At 42.8% G+C, this 16,224-nt stretch overlaps 1 protein-coding gene across 1 annotated transcript in view; it reads right to left on the bottom strand.

Annotated features, from left to right (window-relative positions):
• Positions 1-16,224, bottom strand: part of COL9A1 (collagen, type IX, alpha 1) — a 140,607-nt gene that overhangs the window by 59,513 nt on the left and 64,870 nt on the right. The window contains exons 16-22 of the mRNA XM_015412655.1: positions 15,708-15,761; positions 12,257-12,289; positions 12,123-12,179; positions 6,277-6,330; positions 5,590-5,643; positions 3,312-3,365; positions 1,383-1,436 (exon numbers count right to left, since the gene is read on the bottom strand). Coding sequence (XP_015268141.1) covers positions 1,383-1,436; positions 3,312-3,365; positions 5,590-5,643; positions 6,277-6,330; positions 12,123-12,179; positions 12,257-12,289; positions 15,708-15,761 — 360 coding nt within the window. The remainder of the gene's footprint in view (positions 1-1,382; positions 1,437-3,311; positions 3,366-5,589; positions 5,644-6,276; positions 6,331-12,122; positions 12,180-12,256; positions 12,290-15,707; positions 15,762-16,224) is intronic.

Genomic DNA, 16,224 nt, shown 5'->3' with positions numbered 1-16,224 from the left:
ATGCTGAGGCCCCTCCCCTCCCCAAACCCCACCCTCTCCTGGCTCCACCCCCAAAGTCTCCTGGTATTTTCCAACCCAGACCTGGCAAACCTATGGGAAACAGAAGTGTTTCAACCTGGTCTGTAGTATACGAAAGCCTTTTGCAAAAGCAAAGATTAGCACACCATGCATGAATATAAACTTTCTTAAGGTTAATGGGGGCTGTAGATTAAGAACTGTGAAAGCCCTGGAGCAAGCTGTCCTCCTCTCCTTTCCCTTGCATTGCAGACATCCATTCAGCCTAGATCTTCAAACTTAAATTCGAGTTTTACTTGGCCCAGTGTTTCTGAACCTCTGGAAGTAGTCCCAGGGTGCAGCTGAAATGTAACTAAGGAGAAGGAAAAAGGTGTTGATTCTGGATGTGGGGGGAGGTCATGGCTAGTGTTCCCTCTAAGCTGAGTTAGGGACCATCAGCACATAATGGTGAGAAAGACAAAACAATATCCTTATGAGGAACATTCTATCTGTATGCAGAAGGAAGTTTCTGCCTGCAGATTAGCCCTGTTGGGAGTGTTAAAGTTGGCAGGGGAATCCTGGCACCCATGTATAAGTCAGTTGTTTCTGAAGCCACCTAAATAAGTGGGCTCTTGCTATTGGCAGAACACGTCACCACAAATCACCTTTAAGTGTGGGAATGCCCTCTGTTGCCCTTTCCTCCCAGAGGATCTCCATTACACTGACTACATCTGAGGCAGTGGGGAAGTCTCTTTCCTCAGAGTTTCCTGGACTATGACATCAGACACACAGATATAGTCAACATACTTCCAAATTTTTTATCAGCAGCTATGAATGCTCAGGCAGTATCTCCAATACTTCTGGTAAATGAGACACACTTTTCTTCTGAACACTTGCACTGCCCCAAATAGTTACACTTTATTGTGCAGGAGTAAGAACAACCTGTCCTTGGAAGGGTGCACCATCTGGAAGGAGATAAGGCTAGACTCATAACATGGAGAGATGAAACAGGCAGCCTCTGCTGAAGCTGGGAAATTGTTGCACTTCCACATCAGGAATAACTGAGTGATCCAAACACCCTTGAGGCAGACATGGCAGAACTAACCATCCCCAGCAGAGGCTGGTTGGAAGCAGGCAAAGCCATTTATTTGTGGGTGAATGCTTTGGATTCACAGGAGTCCTTAATTATTATGTAATTCTCATGGCAGACTAGCAGTTTGCTTGCAGCATGCTAGATGCCTCAGTATGCAGACTGGGATTTGGCTTTTGAAACATGAACGCTGAGATAAAGACTCCAGAAAAAGGAAGGACAGGACAGCTTGCCGAATATGCTTAGCTGTGAATCCTGCCTGGACTAAGAAAGCTTGAAGACACGCAAGTGTACTTACAGGCGCCCCAGGAAGACCTCGAGGACCAGGATCTCCATCAAGACCCCGAGCACCCTACAGAAGTATACATATATTAAAAAAAAGATTAGGACATGACATCTAAAAAAAATTCTGAGAACTTATTTATTTTCCACTGAGGACAATCAGAGGAGCAGACATAAGTCCTACCTATGAGAACATTTGTTTCTAATACTCATATCCTACACACTTTAATGCTAGAGTTGAAAAGACCCTACATCATCATATCTATATACCTAATAGCCATATGTGGCCACCATCTGTGGATAACCTAAATATACAGATCAGGGTCACACTGACACTAAACAGATTTTCCTGCAAACTTGAGGGACCCCACAGGGTTGCAGAAAAAGATACATTGGAGGTTTAAATTCCCCCCAGAATAAAAAAACATTGTCTGTATAGACAATGCACTTACCATGATTCTGGAGAGCTGATGGTGGAGCCGCTCTGGGCCCAGCTGCAGCAGACACTGGGAGCTGCTCTGGGCCTGGCTGCCAGGAGCTGCTGTGAACTCAGAGCGGCTCCCAGACACTGCTGACACTGCAGCAGGGCTCCAAGGTGAGTGGTGGAGCCTAGAGCCATGCCAGGCTCAACAATGGGAAAGAGATGGGATTTCTCCCCTCAAGTCTCCCCCTCCCCTGTATATTCTAACAGCAAAGTCAGCCAACTCTGAGGATGCTTAAATCCAGTGACTGGAGCTGTGAACAGATAAGACAGATCTTTTTACAAACCTAACGCTCCAGGTTTGCAGAAAAATCTGAAATCTAAAAAAATCTTTAAAAAATTGAAAACCCAAAATGATAAAAGGAGTAACTGTAGCTTTAACAAACAGAAGGCCTCAGTGAACATTACTAGGCAACCACATCTTTCTGTGTTATATCTCTGAGGATGCCAGTCACAGCTACCGGTGAAATGTCAGGTTCTACTATGCCAAGACCACAGCCACACAAACCGGAAAATCTACAGCAACTAAAGAAAAAAATACTATCTGTTTTCCTGAATTCCCCTCCTGGTGCAGCCTCAAATGGTGCCCAAAATACTGTTTCTGGGGCCAGAAGCAGCATTTGGGGAACATTTTGAGCTACAGTGGTCAGGCAGGTGAAAAAGTTGCTGTCTGCATGTAGAAATTGTTCTGTCCACTGAAAGTCTCCAGTGAATCCAAACCATAAACGTTTGAAAACCACATGCATGACTGACAATAATAGGCTGCCATTTGACACCTGGTATTACTTACAAATTATACCATTCAACCTTCATTGTTTTATTGAGTTGTGTAGTGCAGGGACTGATAGATTCTTCTAAATAGATTCCTTGGTCACAAGCCATTGCTGTCTTTTACTCATTCTCTGTTCCCTGCACGTAACACACAAATGTGCTATACTACAAAATTATAGCAAATTGAACTTTTGAGAGACTACCATGCAGGCCACAGGGAAAAGAAACAGAAATGATATAACAGAAATTTTGAAGTAATCGAAAAACAGTATCTCAGAGAAAACTTATATGCATTTAATTTGGTGAGGTAACTTGAGTAAATGGTATAGATAATGATAACAGCGAGTATGATGTGTCAAGAAAATAAGTCTGCTGGCTTCAATAACAGAGTTTCATTCTTGATCAATAGAAGATTCAGAGAGCTCGAGAGGAGTCACTTGAATCACTAAACAGTCCAAAAGAGGATGGACACAAAAAAGAAGAAGACATGTCCTCTAAAAAGAGAACATCTAGTAACCCTACAAAAGTGCTACGGCAGAAAACAAAGACAAATCTGTGTAAATAATGGAACAAAACAAAATGGGTTGTATTAAATTCATTATTCCATTAATGTAATTTTGTGAAACAACTTGCTTCACAACCAGGCTTGACAAAACTTTTATGAATAACAAAGGTACCTTTACTATTACTTACTTTATCACCTTTAGATCCCACAATGCCAGTTATACCCCTTAACCCTGGAGGTCCCTGAAAATATAAAATATATTATGACCTTGTATTCAGTGCCCTTGAATCATCATATATACATGTTAGTCTTTCTTTAGAGATATTTCCTTTGAATGTAATAACAAAAGGTCCTAGCTACTAAAGGTTATGTTCTCTAGAATAGCACTAAGACGAGATCCAGAATAGAGACTAACAATACAGGCGTGGTTGTTAATTCAGGACAAGCAATGTTACACAATAGTTTCAACAAGCAGGGGAGTCACAAGTATCTGAGGGAGAGGAGTAATTCCACCCCCCCAGTGGCTCATGAATCCTCCCCATTAGTAATCCCCCACCTTGCCCACCTGTCTAATCATTTCCTCCTCCACCTTGGCCATCCAGCCAATATAACCTGGCAAATTTTCTATGCTTCTCCCCACCCCCTTCTCATCTTTTGGAAGATCAAGAGTTAAGATCACAAGATGTTCTCTCTGTCAACAAAGCTAGATTACGCTCACTTTAGCAAACACACAGAACACACAAAAACTCCCTCTGAAAACAATGGGATGGTTGCAAATAATTTGCCACATTGGTTTCAAAGATCATGCTAATCATGACCAGTTTTATCTGGATTGAGGTCTACAGCTGATTGGTTATAATAACTAATTAAATTAAATTCTGACACCCACATACATGCACTGGATATGGAGTGGTGGATCCCACCTCTATCCTACCACTTCACTGTGCAACGTTTGATTACTTCCTTTAGCCTAAGGAGCCTTCCACCAACTTCCTCTGGAGGAAGAGCCATTTAAGTTAGAGGAAGGCTCTTTAGGCTGTAATTGTTGAAATATGCAAGGTCTATTGTGCATAGATAATGGAAATGACAAAAAACATCCTGCAGGGGGCAGCAGTGGGGACATTAGCATAGTGAGATCAGGGACTTCTTGCTATTTTCAAATAGTCTCCTGAATGGCTCAGTTAGGGCTCTTTCCCCTCCTGCTGAGAATAATTCGTTACTGACTCTGTCCCCTAACCAGTTAGACTTCGCTTTCTCTCTCCTCTTTCTTGCAAAGTTTGTTCTCTTCTTAATAAATTGACTTTGGCCCCGGTCACACGGCAAAGTTGCCATGGGAGAGGCACGGATGGTGGGCAGATTATCTGGGCATGATCACACCCCAACATCTGGGAAGTGGAGCGCACCCGTGGCTTACCGCCGACAATGCGGATTTAAAAACTAGTACCTCCAAGGTACTAGTAAACGTTTGCCACGGGCTGCCTCCAGATGCCCATGGTGTGATCGGGCCAGTGCGCAGCATTCCCCTCCGGTCCCTCGTTTACCTGCAGGCGCTGAGGGAAGGACCCGTGGTGTGCTGCCAGCGTGTCTGATCGCGTAATCGCGCATCAAACTGCGCCGGGGCAATTAGCCATGCCTTCCCCCCCCCCCCGCGATATCCGGTCTGTGTGACCGGGGCCTGAATTATTTAAACAGCTTGTGCTCTGCTTTACTGCATATCTAAACAGTAAGGGAGCTTCTTGGAGAAACAGAGCTTGCCTTGGGTGCCCTAGGTCAGAGTGCCCATAAGCCTCCCCACCATACTAAAGGGAGGAGGGGAAATGGTGCCTGTCCCCTTGCCCCCCACCACATTGCAGGGAGATGGGAAGATTTCTCCCACCCTTCTTATCCCCCTTACTCCCCACTGAATTCTAGGGAGTTGGGAAGATACAGCTCACCCTCCTTCCCTTCCGTACCTCAGCAAGAAGCCTCTGCCCACACCCTCCTCACCTCCTGGCAACTTGGTGTGCCTCAGTGGCAGGATGCAGCAGCACCCACCCTCCTTGCTCCCCTCACCATCATGTGGTGTGGCAGGAAGCCCTTGCCTGCCACCTCTCCCCCCCCCCCCCCAGGCCAACGGATGGCAAAGTGAGGCAGAGCGAGGAAATGAAGAAGAGGGCTGGGATGGACCGCCCCAACTACCTGATTGCCTTAACCACCTGAGGGAAGGAGGGATCAGGCTCCCCTATCACCCACCCACTGGGGCCAGCAGCACCTCCTAAGGCAGACACCAATGCCACAGGAAGGTGGCCGGGCAGGGGACAGAAAGCAGGAGGGTGGCAAAGCTGACTGGCTGGTTAGCATTCCTCAACTTCTAGCACATTGGGCAATTGCCTAAGGTAGCTAGTGGACAAGCCAGCCCTGTGGAGGATGGTTGGCTCTGTACCACAAAATAGAAAATAATTAATTAATTAAAAGGAAATACTTTACTGGAGGGCCTTGAGTTCCAACTTCACCTATGCCTCCTTGTTCACCTTCTTCTCCCTGAAGAAGCATAAAACACAACAAATCAGCTCAAAAACATTCTAACACTGTAAAAGCCAACATTTTATTATTAATTGGTGAATATATAGCACCTGTTTGCAAATGTATATCTGCAGTACATTGGTTATACATGCAGCTAGGGTTGCCAGCTCTGTATTGGGAAATACCTGGAGATTTTTGGGGTGGAGACAGTGAAGGGCAGGTTTGGGGGAGAGGAAGGACCTCAGCAGGATATAATGCCATACAGTTCATCCTTCAGAGCAGCCATTTTGTCCAGGGGAACTAATCTTGGTCGTCTGGTTATCAGTTGTAACAGTGGGAGATCTCCAGGTGCCACCTGGAGGTTGGCAGCCCTACATGCAGTGCATATTAGTATCTCTTACCCAGAAGCAGCACTCATGAAGGACTAATGTTAGGTGGAGCACCACAGGTGGAGCAATGTGTGGTGTATTGTTTATTTTCAAACAAAGCTGATCAGAAGTGGAGTGGAAAGTGGGCTATGGTTTAGAGAGATATCAACTGTGGGTGATAATTATTCCTTTTTTAAGAAATGCATGATGAAATTCACTATTTCTCTACAAACTGCTGTCTCTCCAAATAATTTTAACTTATTAATATCCCATTTCTTCTTACCTTATGGCCTTGTTTTCCTGGTTCACCAGCCTCCCCTTTTGCACCCTTGTGACCCTAAAAAACAAGACCAAAAACCTGCATGTAGTTCTTTCACATCTGAAGAGTAAAGCAGTCTTAGAGCCAATCATGTAATTTTGTTCCAGGATATGTTACCTGGCCTCCTCTGCCCACTGTCCGCTAGACGATTTGAACACACAGTTTACATTCTGGTGCATTCGCCAGGCAAAGGAGGAATGCTATGAATGTTTATAGCTTTGAGGTGACTGTAAAGACTCATCTGTTTGCAGTTTTTATTTATAATCCTACTTCCAGAATTCCGTCTTTTAGAACTGGACAGGAACCAGAGAAGCTACAAGTCTAATTTCAAAGGCTTAGGGCATCACTCTTCCAGTTTTTATACAACTTCCTAATACACATTTAATTTGGGGAAATGCTTCAAGCTCTTAATCTGCTTATAAGCAAATGAAATGAGATACAGCCTGAAATGGCTGATATAGGTCAAACAACAAAGCCACGTCACAGAAAGCTGTCCTTTGACCTTTGTGCCACTGCTTAATTCAGGGTAGCACAGTTAGGAAGAAAAAGAACATTTAAATGAAGAACATCCTTTTGGGCTTTACAAGCCATGGGGACAGCAGAGACTTGCCATCCCAGGTGCTTCAAGCTTAAAAAGAGGAGATGTTGGGAGATCCATGATTGATCCCCCTGCACAGTTTTGCAAATGGAACTATCCACCATAGCACTTTATAGGGGGGGAAATGGGTGCTAGCATTTTTCCTTTAAAAGAAAAATATCAGCATTTTTATCTTTTAAAAGAAAAGTTGTGTTTTTAATTAGTGATATCAAGTGAAGATGCTCTCCCTACAGAACCCCTTATCCTAGTCTGGGACTGGGAAGAGTGTGATTTGTCTTTAAAAGGCTGACAGACATCTGTTATTCCTGTCAGATCTAGCATGACCCTCCATAGAAATGTAGCCATAATTTTAATAACTGACCAGTTGTAGGTCTTGTTAGCAGATGAGCTGAATATTTGCTTTTATGTATTTATGTTTGCTGACACACACACACACAAACTCACTGCCATGGACTGGGACTATGACTCCCTATGGGTTTGGGAAAGCTGTGTGCTCTGAATGCCCGAAGAGATGCTCTGCCTGCACTTTATGCTAATGAGGTTTGCACTCACACGGCCCCAGCCTGAGGAAGAAGAAAAGCATCGCCATTGTGGGTCAGCACAAATGACAACTTTTATGGTTTCAACCACCATGCTTGAACTGTAAGGAGAGACATGTAACCCTTGGTATCTGGTTTGCATCCAAAAAGACAGTTTCCTGCCAAATGGGTCGTTTTATGGCTTGAAACCCAGCCACATCTCTCTACACATCAAAGGTTGCCTTGGTACCATCTTCACACCTTGACCAGATGCATCCCCTGAGTTAAAGGTTTAGATTTCAATATTGCCCATTTCTCTTAGGTAGGCACGTCATTACTGAATACCCCAATAGTGTTAGGTCCTGGGACGGACCATAGGTAGGAGGGACAAGGAGGATGGCATCAATGCCAGCCCCCAAGAGCCCCCCTATATAAAGTGAGGTTCAACAGTTTGGACCCCGCTAGCCATCTTCTCTCTCTCTTTTTTTTTTTAATAATACTTTATTAATATTGAGATTTTAAACACAAGAAAACACACTGAAAACAGACATATAGACAACACGTAAACTGGCACATAAACCTAGGATCCCAGGCCCGACTCTGTTAAGTACAATTGCACCTTCCTACTTTAAACTAAACATTTTCCTGTAGCCAACTATACAGTTTAGACCAAATATTCTCAAATACATCATCATCTCTCCCTCGGAGCTTCAAGGTAAGATTATCCAGTTCAGCCATTTCTGTTATTTTAATTCTAAAATCCTCCCTAGATGGTATGATTTCCTGTTTCCAGTATCTTGCAAATAATATCCTGGCTGCCGTAAGAAGATGTATCAGTAAATGTTCATCCGTTTTTTTTAAATTATTAGGCATAATGTTTAACATGAATATCTCTGGTTCGTATGGTATTCTCAATAAAGTTATCTGAGCAATAACTTCATAAATTTCTTTCCAATATCTCTGTGTTATTTTACATGACCACCAAACATGGAAAAAAGTCCCTTTTTCTATTTTACACTTCCAGCATCTGTCTGATACATTGGGGTAACATCTAGCTAGCCTTTCTGGAGTGAAATGCCACCGATGGAACATTTTGAAAAGGTTTTCTTTCATCGCTGTAGCCTTCATCCTCCTCAAATCTTGCCATATTTTTCCCCATTTGACCCAATCAATGTTATGTCCAAAGTTTCTGGTCCACAAGATCATTCCTCCTTTTAATTCTCCCTCCTTCATTTTTTGGTCCAGGAGGATGTTATAGAATTTGCGGATAAGTTTCTCTCTTGGTCCCAACAATATTTTATCCATTTCAACATACTCCGTATATATACCCATCTGTTTATCCTTCTGATATCTAGATGTAATTTGGTTCCCCTCCCACCATGATAACCTAATACCGTTATACTCAAGCTGGTTCTGGGTTTTTAAATTTCCATTTATATCTAAGCATTCTTTGTAGGTAATATACCTTACAGCCGACATTAGGTTCGGTATTGAGATTGCCTCTAGTGGGGCCATCCATGCCGCGATTTTCCTATAAAATTGTCTTTTAATTTCCAACCAAATTTTTAACATAGCCTTCCTTAAAAAATGTTGATTAAAATGTATAGGTATAGATTGCTTAGTATTCCACATGTAGAAGTGCCACCCTGCTGCTAAATTATGGCCTTCAAGTTTTAGAATTCTCGTCTCCTTTAGTTGCACCCAGTCACGTATCCACACCATTACCGCAGCCTGATAATATAGCCGCCAATCTGGTAGTGCTAGGCCTCCCCGTTCTATTTTTTCCTGCAGTAATTTCAATTTCACTCGGGGTTTCTTTGTTTGCCATATAAAACCCCTTGTCAATTTATCTAGTTTATTTATAAAGGTCAGATTCCCCAGAATCGGAATATTTTGAAACAGAAACAGTACCCTTGGTAGGACATTCATTTTTATAACTGCCACCTTTCCCGAAAGCGATAGTAGTAATTGCCCCCATTTGTTTAGGTCTGTTTTAATTTGGACTAATAATTTACCATAGTTATCCTCAAATAGAGAACTCAATCTATTTGTCACATAAATACCTAAATATTTAATTTTGTTTGGTGCTTCAAATCCCGTTTTTTTCTTGAGCTCCAAAACTTGCTGTTTGTTACAGTTTTTCGTCATGATCTGAGATATAGTCACATTAACCTTAAAACCTGCTAAACTAACCAAGAGCTAATCTATGACTCAGGAGATGGAAGGATCCTAATAGTTAAAATTCAGAGAAGGGCCAAAACAATGTTAATAGTAAATATATATGCCCCAAACAAAAATCAAAGGATATTTTATGAGCAAATTCAGGATATAATAGTGAATTACACAACAGAAGAACTCTGCGTGCTAGGGGACTTTAATGCAGTGTTTGATAAATCATTAGACAGAAAAAACAAACTAGCAAAATGCTCAGGGTCTGAGCTACCAAGCTCCTTTTTAGAAATGGCGAATGAATGGAATTTGGTAGACATATGGCGGCTTAAAAATCCTCTCAAGAGAGATTATACATTTTATTCTGGACGTCATAAGTCCTGGTCCCGGATAGATATGATTTGGGTCTCTGTCTCTGTGTTAACCGATATAGAGGAGGTAGACATTCTTCTGATGACAGTCGCTGATCACTGTCCAGTTATGGTAAAAATAGCGGATGTACCCAAAAGAACATGGTGGAAATTAAATAATGCACTACTGAAAAACAAGACTTTTGTAGACAAGACAAAGAAAGATATAAAGGAATTTTTTCAGTTCAACAAACAGGTTGACACACCGATAAACATCATTTGGGATACTCTAAAGGCCTTTATGCGGGGGATTTTTATTCGACAAAGCATATATAAGAGAAAAATAGAGAATCAAAAAATAGCCCAGTTGACAAAACAAATAGGTAAACAAGAAGCAGAGGCGAAAAATAGTGCGACACCAGATAAAATGAGAGTAAAAATTCAAGCATTGCAACATGAGTTAAATTGTATATTAAATCAAGAAATAGCCAAAAAGGTTTTATACACTAGACAAAACTTTTTTGAAAATTCAAACAAGCCCACGCGTTGGCTGGCTTATAGACTAAGGTGTGAGGAAAAAAAGAGATGGGTTAGGACTCTACGTAATGAAAATAACGAAGAAAAAAGCTCAATACAAGATATGAAAGAGATTGTGAGACAATTTTATGAAAAATTATATACGAAAGAGGTGTCAGATTTGAAGGATATTCAGGAATACTTGAAGGGAAAATTGGAGGGGAAAAAACTAGATAGTGCCCAAAAGGAACTATTAAATCAGGAAATCACACCCCAGGAGATAGCGGAAGCTATTAAGAAACAGAAAAGAAATAAAACGCCAGGGCCAGATTGACTCCCAGCTGAGTTCTATGTTACTTTTGTGGATGAACTCACAGCCCCTTTTAAACAGATGATACAGGAAATTCCACGACTAAAAATATTACCGGATTCATGGAATTTGGCTTTAATTTCAATAATACACAAGAAAGATACAGATCCGAAAGAAATCCGGAACTATCATCCCATTTCATTGTTGAACGTTGACTACAAGATTTTTGCAGCAATTATAGCATCGCGTTTAAGAAAAATACTGGCAGGACTATTACATAGAGATCAGGCAGGCTTTTTACCGCATAGACAGGGTAGGGATAACATAAGGATAATTTTGAATGTGCTGGAATATGCAGAAGCACACCCAGATAAACAGTTAGCAATAGTATTTTTAGATGCCGAAAAGGCATTCGATAACATCAGCTGGGAGTTTATGATTGAACATCTACGAACATACGGTTGTGGAGAAGCTTTTGTCAATACTATAGAAGCTATATATACTGAACAAAAGGCTAGAGTCATGATAAATGGAGACATGACTTCTGAAATAAACATTGGTAAGGGCACAAGGCAAGGATGCCCCCTCTCCCCCCTACTTTTTATATTCACATTGGAGGTGCTATTAAACACCATAAGAAAAGATGAGGGGGTGAAGGGAATAAAAATTAAAGGAGAGGAATATAAAACTCAAGCGTACGCGGATGATTTGGCAATAATATTATTAGAACCTTTGGAATCAATAGAGAGGCTCACAAAACTGTTACAAGAGTTTGGTAGTTTGGTAGTTTAGCCATCTTCTCTCTTAAGTTATTTACTCACAGCTCTGCTGTACAAGTAAGTCTTTGTTCTAACTGACCTCGTGGACTGCAGCCACAAAGGTCCACACGTGTTTGGCAGGTTCCAACCGTGTGCATATAGATTTCCTATAGTTATTCTAGTTTTATTCCTGTATTCTTCATTGAGAAGGTCAAGCTTCGGATCAGATAAGTATTTGCTACTTCCCTTCCCATCCTTTAGTATAAAAGTGACTATTTCTTACTCCTGTAACCCTGAGGAACTTGTATGATTGTGCGTGTGATTCCGTTTTTGTATGTATGTGAACCAAATATTATTACTTAGTAAAAAGAACAACTTGATTTCAAGGTACTAGTCTCATCTCCGTTAATACCACTGGGAAATTCCTTGGGTTGGTTTTGGACTTCTGTATACACAGGCAAAAGGACCCCAAACATTTAGTCGTGCTGCTGCATAGATAAGCAGTTCGGCTAACAGTCTGCTGCAACCACCATGACACAATCAGTATTTGTCAGCAATTACAACACATTTAAGCACAGCAGATTCTCTTACCTTCATGCCTATGAGCCCAGCGTACCCTGGTCGGCCAGGTGGACAAGCATTGGGACACTGAAAAGGAAGCCACAAGTTAATAAGAATAAGCTTTAGGCACACTCTTTTTTCCCAAAGGAAGACAAATATCTTACCAGTGGATCTCCATCATGAAGCCCAACTGTTCCCTGAAATAAACAGATTAACAAGAGTTTAAAAAGTGACAGAAAAGGGAACAAAAAAAAATTGAACCAATGTATTTCCTTATAGTCCCAACTGTCTGTTCTCCCTGGCCCTTATTTACCAGCCCTATGAGGCCATCTGTTTCTTCTGCTGAAGATAGGGAGGAGAATCAGAGTATATAGATTTTGTCCAATGTATCTTGCTGCCTTTGGCTCAGTTCTTGTTTATTGCTATACATAAAATTTCCTTCTACTAACTAGTATATGTAACTTGTCAGTAAAATCAGCTGCTGTACCAGAAGACTGCAGAGTAGCCAATGTTAAACAATTTTTTTTAAGCGGGTTTCAGAGAGGAATCAGGAAATTACTGGCCAGTTAGTCTAATGCCGGTCCCAGACAAATTAGTAGAAACTGTAATTAAATATAGAATTATTAGTCACATAGGAACAAACCCTACTGAGAGAAAATCAGTCTCTGCAGAGCGTCTGCAGAGAGAACAGAGAGAACTAGCCTTTTGGAGCTCTTTGAGAAAGTGAACAAATATGTAGATAAGGGTGACTCCATAGACATCACACACATTGCTCTGGGGGGGATTTCCTCAGGAGCCCACAAAACCAGGCAATCCCCCACCCCCAACTGGGGAATGGCAACCCTATACACTTAAACATGAAAAAGGCTTTTGACAATGTACCTCACTGAAAACTCCCCAGTAAGCTTAGGAGTCATAGGATATGAGGACAAGTCCTCGTGGATTAATAATGGATTAAATGGCAGTATCACAGCCCAGGATACAGTTCCCTTTTGGGAGAAGGGGTGGAGAGAAGGCACAGCCCTAATAAAGACAACCACCCCATTGCAGAGCTGAGAAGAGAGCCAGGGGAAATAGCAACAGCAAGGGCAGAGCAGCCAGGAGGAAGGCCAACCCATTCTAGTTGCCTGTGGAGCAAAGGAGTCTTCTGAGGTAAAGCCCTCCTTAAGAGGAAAGGCTCACTCAGGAGCTGGAACAGGGAAACACGTACTAGGAGTGGCCAGGGAGAGAGAGATAAAAGGCCCCAGCTGAAAGCTGGGAAGAAACTGTGGAGTCAGGTTTGGTGCACCAAGTTTTCCTGGAGGCTTGAACAGTGCCATTCCTGGCCAAGAAGGAAGGCAGAAGGCAGGCCCGCAGCCAGGATTTGTTTTTTGTTCAGGGGACATTTACATTTTTAAGGGGGCACTTAAATTACAGTTAATTAAATTAATCTGAATACCTGTCTTTAAAGGGGGAGGCTCCAATTGTTAGAGATTTAATGAAGGTGCCGCTCTTGAGTCCCCTTCTAAACTTTCTCGCCCCATGGAAGGGAACTCAAAAGGCATTTAAATGCCCTCTGAGCTTTCTTTTCCCATGTTCCATGATGCCAACCCCACTCCCCAAATTCCACAGTAGGAAGGAGAGGGAAGCCTGAGCTCTCACCCTGGCAGCCACCAGCAGCAGGCAGCAGGAGGGGGGGTCTCTCCTCAAAAATAAGGTTTTTGGCATTGTTCTTTGTGGGGCAGGGCTTTTAATTAAGGGGGCTGGGCCCCGAAATGCCCCACAATAGCTACGGGCCTGCCAGAAGGAATGCTTTCCATCTGACCCAGGCCAATTTGCTCCCGTCCTGGCTTAACCCCATAGAAAAGGTGAAGCAGCCAGGATACAAGCTCAAGAAGCTGGGAGAGGTACTCAGGCTAGGAATCTTGGTCCAGCATCTAGATGGGAACAGATGGAAGTGATGAGAGGTGAACTGGCTAGGCTACAGAGTGGTGGCTAATGTCTGGAGTTGGCATTGTAAAGCAAGCAATTAAAGTGCAAGTGTCAGAGTTCTGGCGTGTACCCTGGCCCTGGAGGGCTTCACAGGAAGCAGAGAATAGGAATAAGCAGAAAGTTCCCACAATGGAAGGAAATAAGCAGTGGGGTCCTACAAGGAACAGTACTGGGGCCAGTGCTATTTAATTTGTTCATAAATGATCTGGAACTGAGGCCAAGTCTGCAGATGACACAAAATCATTCAGGATGGCAAAAACTGATGCTGATTGTTCAAAGCTCCAGGAGGATCTGCACCAATTGGGTGAGGGGCCAACAATGTGGCAAATGAACCTCAGTGTAGGTAAGTGGATACTGATGCAAACTGGAACAAAAAATCCCAACTTCAAGTATATGGGCAGGGGCCATGGCTCAGGGGTACAGCATCTGCTTGCTATGCAGAAGGTTCCAGATTCAATCCCCAGTATCTCCAATTCAAGGATCAGTAGTAGGTGATGTGAAAGACCTCCACCTAAGACCCTGGAGAGCCACTGCCACTCTGAGGTCCCGGTCACACCAGCAGGAAAAGCTGCGGGGGAAGTGTGGCTTTTTAGAGCCGCAACAAACGGAAGCACGCTATCGTGATCTCACGTACCCCCGCAGCTTTGTCCTCCGGTAGCCGATCACACCACGCGAGGCAACAATGACGCACCACATTTGTGCACATGCGTGGGACGCAGATGAGCGCTGGATGCGACGGCCCACCAGCACGTCCCTGATCAGACGCCCGCACCACACGTTTTCCTGAAGATACTGCTTGTTTACTGGTACCTTTTAAAACCGCGTTTTCAGCCGGAAGGGATGGGTTGGGAGCAGGTGCGATGCTTGCCAGATGTTGGCATCTGATCGCGCCGGTTTAATCCGCCCTCAATCCATCCGTTTCGCGGGGCAAATCCTCCCGTGTGACCGGGGCCTGAGTAGACGATAGTGACTTTAATGGATCGATGGTCTGATTCAGTATAAGGCAGCTTCATGTGTGTTTACGCTAATGAGGTCTGAACTTGCTGAGACCAAGAGAGAAAGAGACCTGAAGTTGGAGCAGATAGCTCAGTGAAAATGTCAATCCAGTATGCCACAGCAGTGAAAAAGGCAAACTCTGTGCTGGGGATTATTAGGAAAGGGATTGAAAATAAAACACCCAATATTACAATGATCTATGGTGAGGCCTCATTTGGAATACTGTTCGCAGTTTTGGTCACTGTATCTCTCAAAGGACGTGATTAAAGGACTGGAGCACCTTTCCTATGAAGAAAGATTCTGGGACTTTTCAGTTTAGAAATGAGATGACAAAGGGGCAACATGACAGAGGTTTACAAAATTATGCACAGGTCAGACAGAGTAAACAGAGAACTTTTTCTCCCTCTCTCAAAATACTAGAACTCAAGGGCAACCAATGAAATTGATGGCCAGTAGATTCAGAACAGACAAAAGGAAATACTTCTTCACTCGATGAGTGATCAAAATGTAGAATTTGCTGCCAGAGGACTTAGTTTTGGCCACAGGCACAGACATCTTTAAAAGGGGATTAGACAGATTCGTGGAGGCTGGCTCTATCAGTGGCTACTAGCCATGATGACTAAAGGGATTTTAAATTTGCTAACTTACCCTGCGGCCGGGAGGTCCTGGTAGTCCCGGAGGGCCCCTCTTTCCAGGATCACCCTAAAACAAGTCTTATTAGGTCACATTAATGAGCTATAAAACAGATACATGTTTAAGATTGTTATAAATAAGCATGAAGCAACCACAGAAGACACCAGTAATAAAACTCCAGCTCTCAAAGTTTAAGAAAATTCACACGCAGAAAATACAAAAAATAACTTTTATGACAGGAGGAAGAGATGTTTTAGTAATCCACAGCACTTATCATCCCTTTCATAAAGGATATACAACCGTTTCATTTGGAACTTTATTACTAAAGTGTTAGAATTCATGGCTGCAGCCATTATAAAGACAAATAATTGAATCACTCAACAGCAGCCAGAGTTAGGTACAGGACATTAGAAGCTACACTAAGCTACATTTCATCTGCTTTTCTTTTCACAAAGGAGGTTCAGTATAGTAGTTAGTTTTGGACTAAACCTGGATTCAAATCCCCAGTCTGCCACGAAGCTCACTAGGTGAC

Source organism: Gekko japonicus, unplaced genomic scaffold, assembly GCF_001447785.1.
Source record: "Gekko japonicus isolate JY-2015 unplaced genomic scaffold, Gekko_japonicus_V1.1 scaffold806, whole genome shotgun sequence".
NCBI lineage: Eukaryota > Metazoa > Chordata > Lepidosauria > Squamata > Gekkonidae > Gekko > Gekko japonicus.
This window is presented reverse-complemented; position numbering and strand designations above follow the sequence as displayed.